Source organism: Bos grunniens, chromosome X, assembly GCF_055505025.1.
Source record: "Bos grunniens cultivar Pamir isolate PY7600 chromosome X, Bosgru_T2T1.0, whole genome shotgun sequence".
NCBI lineage: Eukaryota > Metazoa > Chordata > Mammalia > Artiodactyla > Bovidae > Bos > Bos grunniens.
In genome coordinates this window covers 46,541,586-46,559,872 of record NC_141194.1, presented here as the reverse complement: position 1 = coordinate 46,559,872, position 18,287 = coordinate 46,541,586, and the positions used below count along the sequence as shown (strand labels likewise).

The window sequence follows — 18,287 nt, the reverse complement described above, 5'->3', positions numbered from 1 at the left end:
GAAACTGAGGTACAGAGAGAAAAAGATACCATAGTTAGAAAAAAGTTGGGAGTGCAACCAAGACTGTCTAGTTCACCGTCCAGTACTCTTCCCTCCAAGTGCTGAGATGGAAGAGATGGTTCTAGGTGTAAAAAAGGTACAGAAACTCAAATGCTTGAATACTCACTCCCCAATCTGCTCTTCTCCTAACAAGCTTACACACACACACACACACACACACACACATCTCCAAACCTGATCTGGAATTTCCCTTTATTTTCTTCAAGACTGTTAATCTGGAAGGTGAATCAGATAACACTGAATTCAAATTCCAGGTCAAACACCAAGGCCTTTTTATTTACTTAGAAATGGGCCATGTGTTGATTAATGGCCTCTTTGATGTAACCCGCCATCTCAAAAGCCTTGAGGTTGAGAGGCCCTCCTTCTGTTCCTTTTTGTCCCATCACCACAAGGTATACAGACTCGATCTGAACTACTGTCACTGCTTGGCTGCCCCGACTCTGGCCTTTGGTGCGGAGATCCATGGTGTTGTTGCCCTCAGTGTATAGGTTGTCCCGAATCAACAAGCATTTGGTCCCTGCAAGAGTGATTCCCTGAAGAAACAACTTCTCTCTCCCTTCTCTCGCCAGCAAGATCTGAATTTCTTCCTGGGTCAGTTGGAACAGGTTACCTTCAGGATAAGAAGCTAACAACCAAGGTGGGGAATTGGTGATTATCGCCGCATCATAGCACATCCCAGTCTGTAGGAAGAGGGTGATGCAGTCTTGCCAGACTTCTTCACTGATATCCCCTATGCACTGCATGATTCAGGTAAGCTGTCTCTAAATGATGAATAAAGTGATTTTTGGCAAGTAGGTCTTCAAAAGAAGTTTGTTGGTAGTTGGCTCAAGATGAGACTGAAATAAGCTAAAAATACAGTCTGTTTTTGATGGCGTCTCCCCAGCAGCAAGGTGGAGGAGGTCTTGATGACTTGTGTGAAGTTATGCCTGAGCTGCCCTCTGTTGTGACTTATCAAGCTATCTTTTGAGCAGGAGTGAGGTCACAAAGGTTCTGTGACTTGTTAAACAGTCATAATTCACCACATCATGGGTGACCTTTGGCAGTAGCTTTCAGTGGTTGTATCTCCAGCTAGTGAGATATTGGTGCAAAGCACATCTACTTACTTCCCTAGGATACCATGGGAGAAACACCAACCCCCAATATCAGAAAATCCCTCAATGTAGAACATAACTGAGTAATATTTGAGTTGGAGGTTTGGATATAAAGCAGGACATGTGAGATTTAGTGCAGCAACTAGTATTCAGATGTTGGCTAATCTGAGACCTGAGCTCTAGGTACAAAGTAAAAAAAAACACAGCCCCACTGACTTACAACTCTTTTTGGATGGACATAATAGCCTCCTAATGATTTCCTGTCTACAGATTCTTTCCATCTAGTTGTTTATCCTCTGGCCCACACCAGCTGTGAGTCTAGAGTAATTTGTTTTCATCTAGTCATTCAGCAAGCATTTATCAGGCATTCACTATTTGCCAAGTACTTTTCCAAGCACTGGGTTACAGCAGTGAACAGAGAAAAATCTCACAGAGCTGACATCATAATGACAGAAGACAAATAAATAATAAATTATAATAGAATCCCTTTCACAGAATTTTTTTTTTATGAATCTAATACTTTTTCCTTCCACATTTTCCTTCTTAGTCCCAGATGCTATCTACTCCTGTGGGGGTCCAATCTGACATGTGATTCTTCTGAAACCTTTGACAAATCACCATCTCTACCTTAATTTCCTCTGAAATGACACTAACTTGCCTTAAGTAGGGACTTTTAGGAGGAATGGCTAAAGTTAATGGAGAGAAAATTTGGGGTAGTTTAGAAAATTCACTAATTCGACAAATATTTATTGAATACCTACTGTGTTCCAGGTCTGTTCCAGACTTTGGAGATCTAGCAGTGAACAAAATGTCCCTGGCCTCATGAAGCTGACATCCTAGAGGGGAGACAAATAACAGACAAGGACATTTATAGTATATCAGGTGGTGTTCATAATTATTAATATAAAGAAAAAAGGTTAAGATGATAGAGAATTCTGGGGAAGAAGTAGTGGTGGTTTTATTTGATATAAGGTGCTCAAGTAGGATTCTCTGACATTGTGAATTTGACCAGAGACCCGACAGAGATGAGGGAGTGAGCATATGGATATCTGGGGGAAGAGCATTCTAGGCAGAAGGAACAGCAAGTGCTTCTGAGGCAGGAGAATGTATGGTATATTTGAGAAACAACAAGAAGATCAATATAACATAAAGAGAGAAAGAAAAGGGTGATAGAAGATATAGTCAGAGAGGCACTAGGCTTAGATCACACGTAGGCTTATTTTAAGCCATGTAAAGATTTGGATTTTCTCTGAAATGGAGAGCCACTGGTAGGTTTCAAGCAAAGGAGTGACATTACTATAGATTCTAGAGTCTGGAAGATGCCATATTGAGGACAGATTCTAGGGAAACCAGGGCCAAAACATGGTGACCAAACTATGTCAATAATTTAGGCAAGACAGAGGTTTTAGCTAGAATACAGGGCCCAGAGAGGTGACATGATTTGCCCAAGGTCACACAGCAAGTTAGTAGTAGCAGACCTGAGAGTAAAATCCAGGTTTTTCGACTCTCAGACTGTTCTTTTTGCCATCATAATCCTGATTCAGAGAACACTACAGAGTAGCTGCACTTCATCTGAGAGGTGGTTCAGTGGGTCTCTGGTCCTTTTCCCACATCTTTGGTGACAAAGTTATGAGGCTACTCTAATAGTTCAGGCTTTAACTAGGTTTATGGCAGTAGACTCCCCCTGGTTGAGAGGAGTGAAAGGAAAATATACTTATAAACCATCTCAAAAATATTCTATAGTGACTTGCCCAAGGTCTCACAGGAAGCTCTTCAGAAACTCAGTCATCACCACAGAGTAGTCTATGTTATCTTTGACTGGTGCCATCTCTGTTAACATTAAAGAATAGTGGAATGATATTGGTACTCAGAATCCTTACAGCATCATGGGTTGTGAGAAGGGTGCCAGCACTTGAGTCTGGGACTTAAGAATTCCTGGGCCAAACCTGAAGTCTGAACTAGGACAATCTGTTGTTGTTGCTGTTTTTACTCTTAAGAAAATGGAAGCAGTCCTAGAAATATTTGTGAGCCTAATGTTACTGTTCTGCCTCCTGTCTACAGTCCTAATAGTTTTTCCCTTAAACAATATGAAAAAAGCTCCCAATCACCGGATTTTATTTAAACCAAGCGTCCTTAGAAAGCTAGAATGTATATTTAGCAGTTTCTCTTCCCAAATAGTGCAGTGGTAAATAATCTGCCTGCCAAAGCAGGAGATGCAAGAGACTCTCGTTCCATCCCTGGGTAGAGAAGATCCCTTGGAGTAAAAAATAGCAACCCACTCCAGTATTCTTGCCTGGATAATCCCATGGACAGAGGAGCCTGGTGGGTTATAATCCAAAGGGTCGCTAAGAGTCGGATGTTACTGGGTACACACCCCTACCAAAGGAATGGCATTTTGACAGGACCGCCCAAAGAAAAGGGCATTGCCAGGAAGCAAGATGGCGTTAGCGGCGGAAGGCAAAGTGTCGCGAGAGAAGCCTCCGCGAGGATCAGGTGACGAGAACTTGAAGCACGAGAGGGAGGGCAGGGGCTAGAACCAGGGTTGGGCAAGAAGGCTGCGAGAACCGTGGTGGCGGCAGCAGCCTGAGTTGCACTAAGGATTCCGGGTGTGGGGATCCGCGGTCATGGACCATATCACGGTGCCCAAGGTAAGGAGAAGAGATCGGCGAGGCTGGGAGCCGGGGATTCCCTCTCGATGCTCAGCCGCAAGCCCAGCTACACCCTCTCAACTCTTAGAGTGCTCTTTGACGCCCTCTTCCGCGCGGGACCGGAGTAATATTCCTCGGTTCACACCCCGTTTCACCCAAACTGAACTTTCTTCTCCTTGGGACCTGCCTGCAGGCGGCTGCGGCACGCAAAGAAGAGGTGGTTCTGTACCAGTCGTTCTCTCACTTGATGCCGCCTCCGCGCTGGGTGGTTGCCTGCTGGGTCCCTCTCTGTCCTGTCTCCTCCGATCCTAGCTCCTCCTGGCTCCCCAGCGGTTACCTCATACACCCCTTTACTCCAGCCTTTTATACAGACTTGCTGCACTTGTAACATCCTTTCTTGAATTCCCCGAGTGGCATTGCCTCCCAGAGGGTTACTTCCTTTATCCAGGGTTTCCCTGCCCTTCTCTTGACTTCTACCCCAACAGTTGCTCAGACCATCAGTCCAGCTCCTCAACTTGCATGTGTGGGTTTGGGGGCAAAAGCATCTGTACAGCCCCGAGCTTGGCTATAGGCAAGAGGTGTAACAGAGTGGACCTGGCTCTGCTCATCCAGGAAGAAAAAACGTAGAGGTGACATTGCGAGGCCAGTTGGTGTCTGTGTACAGCTGACCCTAGTTAGAGCCTCTTTTATGTCTTTTCTTTCCAGATACTACTCTGTATTTCCCCAACTCCAGCCTCTTTCTTTTAGAATTCACTTCCTTCCTGTCAGTTTTCTTTCTACCGTCAGGCTGAGAACAGGGAAGGGTTACAACTAGTTTTTGCTTAATTTTTTCTATCGATCATAGGAGATACGGCCCAGGCTAATTTAAATCCATATCAAACATAAGGATTACTAACCGTGAAGAGGCAAAAAGGTAGTTTATTTGGGGTCTTAGAATTGCAATTCAGGGATCACAGAAAGTCTAGAAGAAACCAGAATAGTGTCCTACAAGGGGAAAATGGCAAGGATTTTTACAGGAAGAGGGAAATCAGTGCAGGGTTATGCAAGCTGTTTACCAACAATATGGATTGGAGGGTAAAATTATTCTATACATAAGATTTGAGTTATGGAATGAATCTCAGTCATTACTAGGGACAGTTGTGTTTTCTTAGGAAGATAAAGTCTAGTTCTCAACATCAATCTTTCCTTTTAGCAACTCAGCAACTATTCAGCAGTTTTAATTTAGAATGTTCAGCGAAAGTCCAGCACTGGTAGCAAATACGGAGGTCTTCAGGTCATGTCTTAGTCATTCCTGACATAGTTATTTTCACATTTTCCCCTTTTGCCCATGCCTTTTCCTGAAGAAAACATCATTGGAGCAATTCTTATTTCCACATAACCAGAATTGGTTGTCTGCTCCAGGTCCATCATGTCCTTTAGAGGGTGGTTTGTGATGAATCAGTGGATAGATTGGAAAATTCACTGGAAGCAACATGATGTTGTGCTGCCTCAAGTATATCGATTGGGATGAGTATCAGCTGAGCAGTAGAATGGTTAAATATAGAAGTAATCAATTTAAGCAAGCACTTTATCAATATAAAGAAGCTGACAGCATTTATTAACAGTAATAAGCCAGTTTGCAAAACAGTTTTGAACCAAGATTCAATGTTTGAGGGTAACCAACTAAACAAACCAAACATTAGGGAAGTATTAACACTATCAGAATGAAGTCAAGTGAACTTGTTTTGTAAGATTCCAATTTGAGTTTCTACTGTACCAGAGGCATTTATCCAGGTACAACAGGTGGTATTTAAGATGACACAGACTCTTCCAAGTTCTGCTAGAAGGTAATTCAAGGAAAAACTTTTATCTAACACAAGATGGACAAGCAAATTCAGGGAGTCTTTTTGGGTGCTTATTGTTTTAGCTGTGGCATTAGCTGTGTCTGCTATGATAGCAGAGGGGTTTTGAATAATTTTGTCAGTGGCACCAACTCCCCGTGTGGTTTAAATAAATCTTGGGAACCTTTGAAATCCCTCAGAAGGGGTTTCTTGGCAGAGGCAGAAAGTAGACTGTATGTGCCATTTGGTAATTTCTGACAAATTTAATGCAGTCTAATGAACTATTAAAAGTCCTGCTGCTGCTGCTAAGTCACTTCAGTCATGTCCGACTCTTTGCGACCCCATAGACGGCAGCCCACCAGGCTCTCCTGTCCCTGGGATTCTCCAGGCAAGAACACTGGAGTGGGTTGCCATTTCTTTCTCCAATACATGAAAGTGAAAGGTGAAAGTGAAGTCACTCAGTCGTGTCCGACTCTTCATGACCCCATGGGCTGCAGCCTACCAGACTTCTCCGTCCATGGGATTTTCCAGGCAAGAGTACTGGAGTGGGTTGCCATTGCCTTCTCCGATTAAAAGTCCTAGGGCACATTAGAACCTGGTGTTAGGGCATTGAGGCAGGATATGCCCTGAGTGGCAACCTTCCAACCACAAATACATAGATGGAGGGCTTCCCCAGTGTCTCAAATGGAAAAACATCTGCCCGTAATGGGGGAGACCTGGGTTCGATCCCTGGGTTGGGAAGATCCCCTGGAGAAGGAAATGGCAACCCACTCCAGTACTCCTGCTTGGAAAATTCCATGGATGGAGGAGCCTGGTAGGCTACAGTCCATGGGGTTGCAATGAGTTGGACACGACTGAGCAACTTCACTGGAGCACAGAGAAAGGAGACGTCAAAGGTGAAATTCAGCCATGAGCTGGTTATATATGAGCAGCCTAGAAGCCTTCCTTGTTGGAATATATGGGGGTTATCATGAGAATATATTTTGTTGTTGAACAATGAAATAAATTGGGTGTTTGGAAGTTGGATTTCTTGTTTCTGGATAACCACAGGGCCTCATTAGAACACATATTCCTAAGAAACTGTTTGAGGGGTTATCTGGTTCCAAACAAGGAAAACAAGGAAAGGGAACTGTGGATTCAAGTAGATGAGTTCTGAATAACATATGGTAGAGAGTTACCAGTAAGATTAGAGATAGCCAAAGCAAGGGGATCCCAGTATTCAGCGAATGATTAGGGTGCTGATGGCATATCCAACAATTTGTTAGATTTCCTCCAGTGGCTAGACTTTTGGAAATGCAGAATAAGGCATTATTTTCCCAGGTATAAAGAGTCCAGATGGATATTAAGAGAGCTAATACTATAACTCTAGTAAAAACTATCCCAATAAAAGTCAGTCATTTTAATATAAAGAGGACTAAGGGTAACTCATGGCCTTGGTGAGTGAAAGAATCCCAAGTGAAATAGAGTAATTAAATGGCCAAGAATTGGAGCCACAGGCTTATTCCCAGCAAAGTTAATATAAGATAGAATTACCATTCATGGAGGATGCCTACTCTATGTAGTAGGACAAAGCACATTAATAAAACTGTAGCTTCAACGAGGAGTCCCAAAAATTCAATTGTCCAGTCCTTTATAGTCAAAATCAAAGAACCGAAGGACCAGGGTCACTTCCTCTAAATTTTCATTCCTGGCCATAAACCTATTCATGAAAAATTTCACTCCTTGACAATATGTCTATAAGAAGGAGAAGCAAGTTGATGCATCATCAATTATTACATAATGAAGGAGATGTAACAACTCTATGATGGCAGCAATTAGAACAAGGTTAACTTGAGGGATTTCATTGATGGGGATCATGGAGAGTACCAGCCTTGTCCAAATCTTGGGAAAGCCATCCACATTAGGGGCCATTTGCCTCACTTCTGGGTCAGTTTTAATGAGACTTTGACAATAATGTAAAAGATCTCCCTTGACTAGAAGGGGATTATATAGTCCTAAGTCAAGAATCATGGATTTTTCAATAATTTTTTTTTCAAATAGTGACAGTTTGTATTTTCCAAAGGGTATAGATATTAAGTGTAATAGGACTATGTATGGCAGTTTAGGCCAAGGAAGGCCTATAGCCTCAGAGAGTTTTGCCAGTTGAGTTTTGATTACGGCTTTGTTTCTTTCCCCTGGACCAGAAGATTGAGGATGATAGTTACAGTGGAAATGTAGAAGCCGGATTTTACAAATAACATTTGGAATTTGTACAATGAAATGGGCACCGTTATCACTATGTAATTCCAGGGGAATTCCCTCAGTAGGAATAATCCTTTTCAACAGTGTTTTGGCTACTGTAAGGAGAGTTACTCATCTGCAAGGAAAGGCTTCCACCCAATGGGAATACATGCATACTATCATCAGAATATATTTGCATCCCTGAAAGGGAGATAGCGAGGTAAAATCCACTTGCCAGATTTCAAAATGACCCAGAAGCAAAGGAAAGTGGCAGTGAGAAGTATGAATAGGTATTTCTGGGTTCTGCTTAGGACAGATATGACACCTCTGACATATTTCAGCCATTACTTTGGGAGAAGGTTTCCAAAAGAATTGTTTTTCCCAGGCTATCATTTTATCAGTTCCCACAATGAATAATTTAATGTATTAATTTTAGTGTGGTTTCTTGTGTGACTTCACAAAGAGTAGAGTGGCAATTTAGCATATACCAAAGCCCAGTATGTTGATCAAATGTGCATCATTCAGAAACTCATCTCTGTTCCTTAGATGGGCAGCAGGTATCCTCCCAAGTATGGAGCTTGAATCTTGTAATGCTGCTGCCTTAGCAGCTCTATTGGTCTGTCAATTCTCCTTTCCTTCCTCAGTGTTGTCTTTGGAATGTCTCCAGACTTTTATAATTGCCAGTTGTTGTAGCAGCTAAAACAAAGGGGCCATTTATTTTTATGGGAGTATAATTGCTTTACAATGTTATATTAGTTTCTGCTGTGCAATGAAGTGAATCAACCATATTTATACCTTATATCCCCTCCTTCTTGGACCCTCCTCCAACGCCAACCCCCATCCCACCAATTTAGGTTATCACAGAGCACCGACCTGAACTCTCTTTGCTACACTGCAGGTTCCCACTAGCTATCTGTTTTGCACATGATAGTACATTTATGTCAAATCTAATCTTCCAGTTCATCCCAGCCTCCCCTTTCTGCTTGTGTCCACATGTCCATTCCCTACATCTGCCTCTTTATTCCTGTCCTGGACCTAAGTTTATTGGTACAGTTTTTCGAGATTCCACATACATGTGTGAATATATGATACTTTTTCTCTTTCTGACTTACTGCACTCTGTATGACAGAATCTAGGTTCATCCACATCTCTACAAATGATGTAATTTTGTTCCTTTTTATGGCTGACTAATATTCCAATGTGGATATGTACCACATCTTCTTTATTCATTTATCTATTGATGCACACTTAAATTGTTTCCATGTCCTGGCTGCTGTAAATAGAGCTGCAGTGACCTAAATCAAATCTGTTATGATTATACAGTGGAAGTGAGAAATAGATTTAAAGGACTGATATCATAGAGTGCCTGATGAACTATGGACGGAGGTTCATGACATTGTACAGGAGACAGGGATCAAGACCATCCCCATGGAAAAGAAATGTAAAAAGAAATGCAAAAAAGCAAAATGGCTGTCTGGGGAGGCCTTACAAGTAGCTGTGAAAAGAAGAGAAGTGAAAAGCAAAGGAGAAAAGGAAAGATATAAGCATCTGAATGCAGAGATCCAAAGAATAGCAAGAAGAGATAAGAAAGCCTTACTCAGCAATCAATGCAAAGAAATAGAGGAAAACAACAGAACGGGAAAGACTAGACATCTCTTCAAGAAAATTAGAGATACCAAGGGAATATTTCATGCAAAGATGGGCTCGATAAATGACAGAAATGGTGTGGCCCTAACAGAAGCAGAAGATATTAAGAAGAGGTGGCAGGAATACACAGAAGAACTGTACAAAAAAGATCTTCATGACCCAGATAATCACGATGATGTGATCACTCACCTAGAGCCAGACATCCTGGAATGGGAAGTCAAGTGGGCCTTAGAAAGCATCACTATGAACAAAGCTAGTGAAGGTGATGGAATTCCAGTTGAGCTATTTCAAATCCTGAAAGATGATGCTGTGAAAGTGCTGCACTCAGTATGCCAGCAAATTTGGAAAACTCAGCAGTGGCCACAGGACGGGAAAAGATCAGTTTTCATTCCAATCCCAAATAAAGGCAATGCCAAAGAATGCTCAAACTACCACACAATTGCACTCATCTCACACGCTAGTAAAGTAATGCTCAAAATTCTCTAAGCCAGGCTTCAGCAATACATGAACCGTGAACTTCGAGATGTTCAAGCTGGTTTTAGAAAAGGCAGAGGAACCAGAGATCAAATTGCCAACATCTGCTGGATCATCGACAATGCAAGAGAGTTCCAGAAAAACATCTATTTCTGCTTTTTTGACTATGCCAAAGCCTTTGACTGTGTGGATCACAATCAACTGTGGAAAATTCTTCAAGAGATGGGAATACCAGACCAGCTGACCTGCCTCTTGAGAAACCTGTATGCAGGTCAGGAAGCAACAGTTAGAACTGGACATAGAACAACAGACTGGTTCCAAATAGGAAAAGGAGTAAGTCAAGGCTGTATATTGTCACCCTGCTTATTTAACTTATATGCAGAGTACATCATGAGAAACGCTGGGCTGGAAGAAGCACAAGCTGGAATCAAGATTGCCGGGAGAAATATCAATAACCTCAGATATGCAGATGATACCACCCTTAAGGCAGAAAGCGAAGAGGAACTAAAAAGCCTCTTGATGAAAGTGAAAGAGGAGAGTGAAAAATTTGGCTTAAAGCTCAACATTCAGAAAACGAAGATCATGGCATGTGGTCCCATCACTTCATGGGAAATCAATGGGGAAACAGTGGAAACAGTGTCAGACTTTAATTTTTTGGGCTCGAAAATCACTGCAGATGTTGAGTGACTGCACCCATGAAATTAAAAGATGCTTACTTCTTGGAAGGAAAGTTATGACCAACCTAGATAGCATATTCAAAAGCAGAGACATTACTTTGCCAACAAAGGTCCGTTTAGTCCAGGCTATGGTTTTTCCAGTGGTCATGTACGGATGTGAGAGTTGGACTGTGAATAAAGATGAGCACTGAAGAATTGATACTTTTGAACTGTGGTGTTGGAGAAGACTCTTGAGAGTCCCTTGGACTGCAAGGAGATCCAACCAGTCCATTCTGAAGGAGATCAGCCCTGGGATTTCTTTGGAAGGAATGATGCTAAAGCTGAAACTCCAGTACTTTGGCCACCTCATGGGAAGAGTTGACTCATTGGAAAAGACTCTGATGCTGGGAGGGATTGGGGGCAGGAGGAGAAGGGGACGACAGAGGATGAGATGGCTGGATGGCATCACCGACTCCATGGACATGAGTTTGAGTGAACTCCGGGAGTTGGTGATGGACAGGGACGCCTGGCATGCTGCGATTCATGGGGTCACAAAGAGTCGGATATGACTGAGCGACTGAACTGAACTGAACTCAACTGAACACTCGGGTACATGTGTCTTTTTGAATTATGGTGTTTCTCAGGGTATATGCCGAGTAGAGGAGTTGCTAGGTTGTATGGTAGTTTTATGTTTAGTTTTTTAAGGAACCTCCATAGTCTTCTCCATAGAGGCTATGTCAATTTACATTCTCACCTACAGTGCAAGAGGATTCCCTTTTCTCCACACCATTTCCAGCACTTGCTGTTTGTAGATTTTTTGATGATGACTGTTCTGGCTGGTGTGAGATTAAAACCTTATTGTAGTTTATATATATATATATATATATATATATATATATATGTGCGTGTGTGTGTGTGTGTGTGTGTATATATATATATATATAATTTATTTCTTTTTGGTTGTACTGGGTTTTCATTGCTGCATGGAGACTTTTTCTAGTTGTAGTAAATGGGGGCTACTCTTTGTTGTGGTGTACGGGCTTCTCATTGCAGTGGCTTCTCTTACGGAACACAGGCACTAGGCACATGGACTTTAGTAGTTGTAGTAGGTGGGCTCAGTAGTTGTGGCTCTTGGGCTCTACAGTGGGAGTTCAGTAGTTGTGGTACATGGTCTTTAGGTGCTCCATGGCATGTGGAATTCTTCTGTGGCAGGGACTGAACTAGTGTCCTCTGCGTTAGCACGTGTTTTCCCATCCACTGTACCAACAGGGATGTCTCTCATGGTAGTTTTGATTTGCATTTCTCTAATAATTAGTGATGGCGAGCATCTTTTCATTTGCTTCTAGGCCATCTGTATGTCAGTTTAGTTCAGTCACTCAGTTGTGTCTGACTCTTTGTGACCCCATGAGCCGCAGCACGCCAGGCCTCCCTGTCCATTACCAACTCCCGGAGTTCACCCAAACTCATGTCTATCGAGTCAGTGAAGCCATCCAGCCATCTCATCCTCTGTCATCCCCTTCTCCTGTTCCCAATCCCTCCCAGCATCAGAGTCTTTTCCAGTGAGTCAACTCTTTGCATGAGGTAGCCAATATATTAGAGTTTCAGGTTTAGCATCAGTCCTTCCAAAGAACACCCAGGACTGATCTCCTTTAGGATGGACTGGTTGGATCTCCTTGCAGTCCAAGGGACTCTCAAGAGTTTTCTCCAACACCACAGTTCAAAAGCATCAATTTTTCGGCACTCAGCTTTCTTCACAGTCCAACTCTTACATCCATACATGACTACTGGAAAAACCATAACTTTGACTAGATGGACCTTGGTTGGCAAAGTAATGTCTCTGCTTTTGAATATGCTATCTGGGTTGGTCATAACTTTTCTTCCAAGGAGTAAGCATCTTTTAATTTCATGGCTGCAGTCACTATCTGCAGTGATTTTGAAGCCCCCCAAAATAAAGTCTGACACTGTTTCCACTGTTTCCCCATTGATTTCCCATGAAGTGATGGGACCAGATGCCATGATCTTCATTTTCTGAATGTTAACCTTTAAGCCAACTTTTTCACTCTCCTCTTTCCCTTTCAAGAGGCTTTGTAGTTCCTCTTCACTTTCTGCCATAAGGGTGGTGTCATCTGCATATCTGAGGTCATTGATATGTCTCCCAGCAATCTTGATTCCAGCTTGTGCTTCTTCCAGCCCAGCGTTTCTTATGATGTACTCTGCATGTAAGTTAAATAAGCAGGGTGACAATATACAGCCTAGACGTACTCCTTTTCCTATTTGGAACCAGTCTGTTGTTCCATGTCCAGTTCTAACTGTTGCTTCCTGACCTGCGTACAGATTTCTCAAGAGACAAGTCAGCTGGTCTGGTATTCCATCTCTTTCAGAATTTTCCACAGTTTATTGTGATCCTCACAGTCAAAGGCTTTGACATAGTCAATAAAGAAGAAATGTCTATTTGTGTCTTTTGCCCATTTTTTGATTGGGCTGTTTTTTTTTTTTTTTTTTTTTACATTAAGCTGCATGAGTGTTTGTATATTTTAGAAGTTAATTCTTTATCCATTGTTTTGTTTGCAAATATATTTTCCGATCCTGAGGGTTGTCTTCTCGTCTTCTTTATGGTTTCCTAGCCTGTGCAAAAGATATTAATTAGGTCTCATTTGCTTATTTTTGTTTTTATTTTTCTTTTTTGGGGCTTTTAAATTAGTTTTAATTGGAGGATAATTACAATATTGTGATGGCTCTAGTGTAGGAGATGAGTCAAAAAAAAAAAAAAAAAGATCTTGCTGTTATTTATGTCAGAGTTTTTTCCTGTGTTTTCCTCTAAGTGTTTTATACTGTTCACCATATATTTAGGTCTTTAAACCATTTTCAATTTATTTTTATGTATGGTGTTAGGTAGTGTTCTAATTTCATTCTTTTGCATGTACCTGGCCAGTTTTCCCAGCACAACTTATTGAATAGGCTGTCTTTTCTCCTTTGTATGTTCTTGCCTCCTTTGTCATAGATTAGATGACCATAGGTGTATGAGTTTATCTCTGGGCTTTCTGTCCTGTACCACTCATCTATATTTCTGTTTTTTGTGCCAAAACCATACTGTCTTGATTACTACAGCTTTATAGTATAGTCTAAAGTCAGGGAGCGTAATTCCTCTAGCTCCATTTTTCTTTCTCAAGATTGTTTTATTAGTGGCTTTTGTGTTTTCATACAAATTGTAATTTTTTTTTAATTCTGTGAAAAATGCTTTTAGTAATTTGATAGAGCTCACACTGAATCTATAGATTGCTTTGGGCAGTACAGTCATTTTCAAATATTGCTTCTTCCCAGCTATGAATATGGTGTATCTCTTCATTTGTTTGTGTTATCTTTGATTTCTTTCATTGGTGTTTTATAGTTTTGAGTACAGATGTTTTGGCTCATTAGGTAGGTTTATTCTTAGGTATTTTTTTTTCTTTTTGTTGCAATGGTAAATGGGGTTGTTTCCTTAATTTCCCTTTCTGATCTTTTATTGTTAGTCTATAGGAAGGCAAGAGATCTCTATGCATTAATTTTGTATTCTGCAACTTTGCCAAATTCTTTGATTAACTCTAGTAGTTTTCTGGTGGCATCTTTAAGCTTTTCTATGTATAGTATCATGTCATCTACAAACAGTGACAATTTGACTTCTTTTCCAATTTGGATTCCTTTCATTTCTTTTTCTTCTCTGACTGCCATGGTTAGGGCTTCCAAAACTATGTTGAATAATAGTGACGAGAGTGCATATCCTTGTCTTGTTCCTGATCTTAGAGGAAATGCTTTCAGTTTTACGGCTTTGAGAATGATGTTTACTGTGTTTGTCATATATGGTCATTATTATGTGAAGGCAGATTCCCTCTATGCTCAATTTCTAGAAAATTTTATCATAAATAGGTGTTGAATTTGTTAAAAGCTTTTTCTGCATCTATTGGGATGATCATATGGTTTCTGTTCTTTAATTTGTTAATATAGTGTATCACATGGATTGATTTGCATATATTGAAAAATCCTTGCATCCCTGGAATAAATCTCACTTGATCATGTTGTATGATCTTTCTAATGTGTTGTTGGATTCTGTTTGTTATTATTTTGTTGAGGATTTTCAGCATCTATATTTATCAGTGATATTGGTCTGTAACTTACTTTCTTTGTGATGTCTTTTTCTGATTTTGGTATCAGGGTGGTGGTGGCCTTATAGAATGAGTTTGGGAATTTTCCTCCTTCTGTAATTATTTGGAAGAGTTTGAGAGGTTAGGTGTTATTTCTTCTCTAAGTGTTTAATATAATTTGCTTGTTAAATCCTCTGGTTCTGGGCTTTTGTTTGTTGGAAGATTTTAAATTACACTTTCAATTTCATTATGTTTTATTGATTTGTTTATATCTTCTAATTATTCCTGATTCAGTCTTTGAAAGTTGTGCCTTTTTTGGAACTTGTTCATTTCTTCAAGGTTTTCCATTTTGTTGTCATTTAGTTGCTTATGAATAGTATCTTATGATCCTTAGTATTTCTGTGGTTTCAGTTGTAACTTCTTTTTCATTTCTAATTTTATTGATTTGATTTCTCCCCCCTTCTTGATGATTCTGTGTCAAGATTTATTAATTTTATCTTAAAGAATCAGCTTTTAGTTTCATTGATCTTTGCTATTATCTTTGTTTATATTTCACTTATTTCTGCTCTGATCTTTATTATTTCTTTCCTTCTACTAATTTTGGAGTATTTTTTTGTTGTTCTTCTTTCTCTAGTGGCTTTAAATGTAAGGTTAATATTGTTTATATGATGTTTTACTTATTTGTTGAGGTGAGATTAAATTGCTATAAGCTTCTGTCTTAGAACTGCTTTTGCTGCATCCCATAGGTTTTGGGTCGTCATGTTTTCATTATCATTTGTTTTAATGTATTTTTAATTTCCTGTTTTTTTTTGTTGTTGTTTTGTTTTTAATAACCTCTTGGATATTCAACAGCACAGTGTTACAAACTTCCATGTGTTTGTATTTTCTACAGTTTTTTCCCCTGTGATTGATTTCTAATTTCATAGCATTGTGGTTAGAAAAGATTCTTGATACAATTTCAATTTTCTTAAATTTTCTGAGGCTTGGTTTTTGACCTATGATATGATCTATCCTAGAGAATGTTCCGTGGGCACTTGAGAAGAAAGTTTATTCTGCTGCTTTTGGGTGGATTGTCCTATAAATATCAATTAAAATTTTCCAGTCCATTGTGTCATTTAAAGCTTCTGTTTTCTTATTAATTTTATGTCTGGATGATCTGTCCATTGGTGTAATTGGGGTGGTAACCCCCCCCCAACTATTATCATGTTACTGTTCTTTTACAGCTGTTAGCATTTTCCTTGTGTATTGAGGTGCTCCTATGTTGGGTGCATAAATATTTATAATTGTTATATCTTCTTAGATTGATCCCTTGATCATTATGTAGTGTCCTTCCTTATCTGTTGTAATAGTTTTTATTTTAAAGTGTATTTTAACTGATAAGAGAATTGCTACTCCAGATTTCTTATGAAGTTTTTATTTTAAAGTGTATTTTAACTGATAAGAGAATTGCTACTCCAGATTTCTTATGAAGTTTTTATTTTAAAGTGTATTTTAACTGATAAGAGAATTGCTACTCCAGATTTCTTTTGATTTACATGGAGTATCTTTTTCCATCCTCTCACATTCTGTCTCACATATGTATTCCCAGGTTTGAAGTGGGTCTCTTGTAGACAGCATATATATATGGGTTTTCTTTTTATATTCATTCAGCCAGTCTTTGTCTTTTCATTGGAGCATTTGATCCATTTACATTTAAGGTAATTATCGATATGTAAGTTTCTATTACAATTTTTATAACTGTTCTGGGTTTGTTTTTGTAGGTCATTTTCTTTTTTTTTTTTAATTTTATTTAATTTTTAAACTTTACATAATTGTATTAGTTTTGCCAAATATCAAAATGAATCCACCACAGGTATACATGTGTTCCCCATCCTGAACCCTCCTCCCTCCTCCCTCCCCATACCATCCCTCTGAGTCGTCCCAGTGCACTAGCCCCAAGCGTCCAGTATCGTGCATCAAACCTGGACTGGCATCTTGTTTCATACATGGTATTTTACATGTTTCAATGCCATTCTCCCAAATCTTCCCACCCTCTCCCTCTCCCACAGAGTCCATAAGACTGTTCTATACATCACTGTCTCTTTTGCTGTCTCATTCACAGGGTTATTGTTACCATCTTTCTAAATTCCATATATATGCGTTTGTATAACCCTGTGAACGAGACAGCAAAAGGTCATTTTCTTCTCTTGTGCTTCCTGTTTATGGAAGTTCAGTTAGTATTTCTTGTGAATCTGGTCTGGTGGAGCTGAATTCTCTTAGCTTTTGCTTCTCTGTAATGCTTTTGATTTCTCTGTTGAATCTGAATGAGATCCTAGTTGGGTAGAATAATCTTGGTTGTATGTTTTTCTGTTTCATCACTTTAAATATATCCTGCCACTCCCTTCTGGCCTGCAGAGTTTCTGCTGAGAAATCAGTTAACCTTATGGGGATTCCCTTGTATGTTATTTTTTTGCTTTTCCCTTGCTGCTTTTAACGTTTTTTCTTTGTATTTAGTTTTTGTTAGTTTGATTATGTGTTTTCTTGTGTTTTTCCTAGGGTTTATCCTGTGTGGAACTCTCTGCTCTTCCTGTACTTGGGAGGCTATTTCCTTTCCCATGTTAGGAAATGTTTTGATGATAAGCTCTTGAAATATTTTCTTGATCCTTTCTCTTTTTTGTCTTCTTCTGGGACTGGTATAATTTGAGTGTTGGTGTGTTTAATGTTGTCGTACATATGTCTGTGAGATTGTCTTCAGTTTTCTTCATTCTTTTTTCTTTATTTTGCTCCTTGACAGTTTTTACCACTATTCTATCTTCCAGTTCACTTATTCATTCTTCTGCTTCAATTAAGCTGCTGCTGCTGCTAAGTCGTGTCAGTCATGTCTGACTCTGTGAAACCCCATAGACCACAGCCCACCAGGCTCCGCCGTCCCTGGGATTCTCCAGGCAAGAACACTGGAGTGGGTTTCCATTTCTTTCTCCAATGCATGAAAGTGAAAAGTGAAAGTGAAGTCGCTCAGTCGTGTCCAACTCTTAGCAACCCAATGGACTGCAGGCTATCAGGCTCCTCCGTCCATGGGATTTTCCAGGCAAGAGCACTGGAGTGGGTTGCCATTGCCTTCTCCAAATTAAGCTGCTATTGAATCCTTATAGTGTATTTTTTTTTCATTTCAGCTACTGGGTTGTTTGCCTTCCCAGGTGGCTCAGTGGTAAAACATCTGCCTGTCAGTGCAGGAGCTGCAGGTTTGATCCCTTGGTCAGGAAGATCCCCTGCAGAAGGAGATGACAATCCACTCCAGTGTTGTTGCTTGGCAAAATCCCATGAACAGAGGAGCCTGGCAGGCTGCAGTCCATGGGGTCACAGAGTCAGACATGACTGAGTGACTGAGCTTGCCCACATTGAGTTGTTTATCACTGCTTGTTTGTTCCTTAGTTCTTCTTGGCTCTTGTTAAACATTTGTTGTATTTTCTTGATCTGTTGCTTCCATTCTATTTCTGAGATTATGGATCATCTTCAATCATCATTCTGAATTCCTTTTCAGGTAGGTTGCATATTTCCTCTTCATTTACTTCGT

At 40.2% G+C, this 18,287-nt stretch overlaps 2 protein-coding genes across 2 annotated transcripts in view; one reads left to right on the top strand and one right to left on the bottom strand.

Annotated features, from left to right (window-relative positions):
• Window positions 1-308: 308 nt before the first annotated feature.
• On the bottom strand, window positions 309-803 carry LOC147340261 (profilin-2-like). Its single transcript, XM_086388798.1, has one exon. It carries the CDS (start codon window positions 801-803, stop codon window positions 342-344), a length of 462 nt encoding a protein of 153 aa, XP_086244924.1. The 3' UTR covers window positions 309-341.
• Window positions 804-3,647: 2,844 nt separating this feature from the next.
• Window positions 3,648-18,287, top strand: part of MTMR8 (myotubularin related protein 8) — a 278,922-nt gene continuing 264,282 nt past the window's right edge. The window contains 1 exon segment of the mRNA XM_086390090.1: window positions 3,648-3,799. Within this exon segment, the coding sequence (XP_086246216.1) occupies window positions 3,776-3,799 (24 nt within the window). The 5' untranslated portion in view covers window positions 3,648-3,775.

Excerpts from the sequence above, each read along its gene's own strand:
- LOC147340261 (XM_086388798.1), bottom strand. The coding sequence starts at position 803 with ATGCAGTGCATAGGGGATATCAGTGAAGAAGTCTGGCAAGACTGCATC.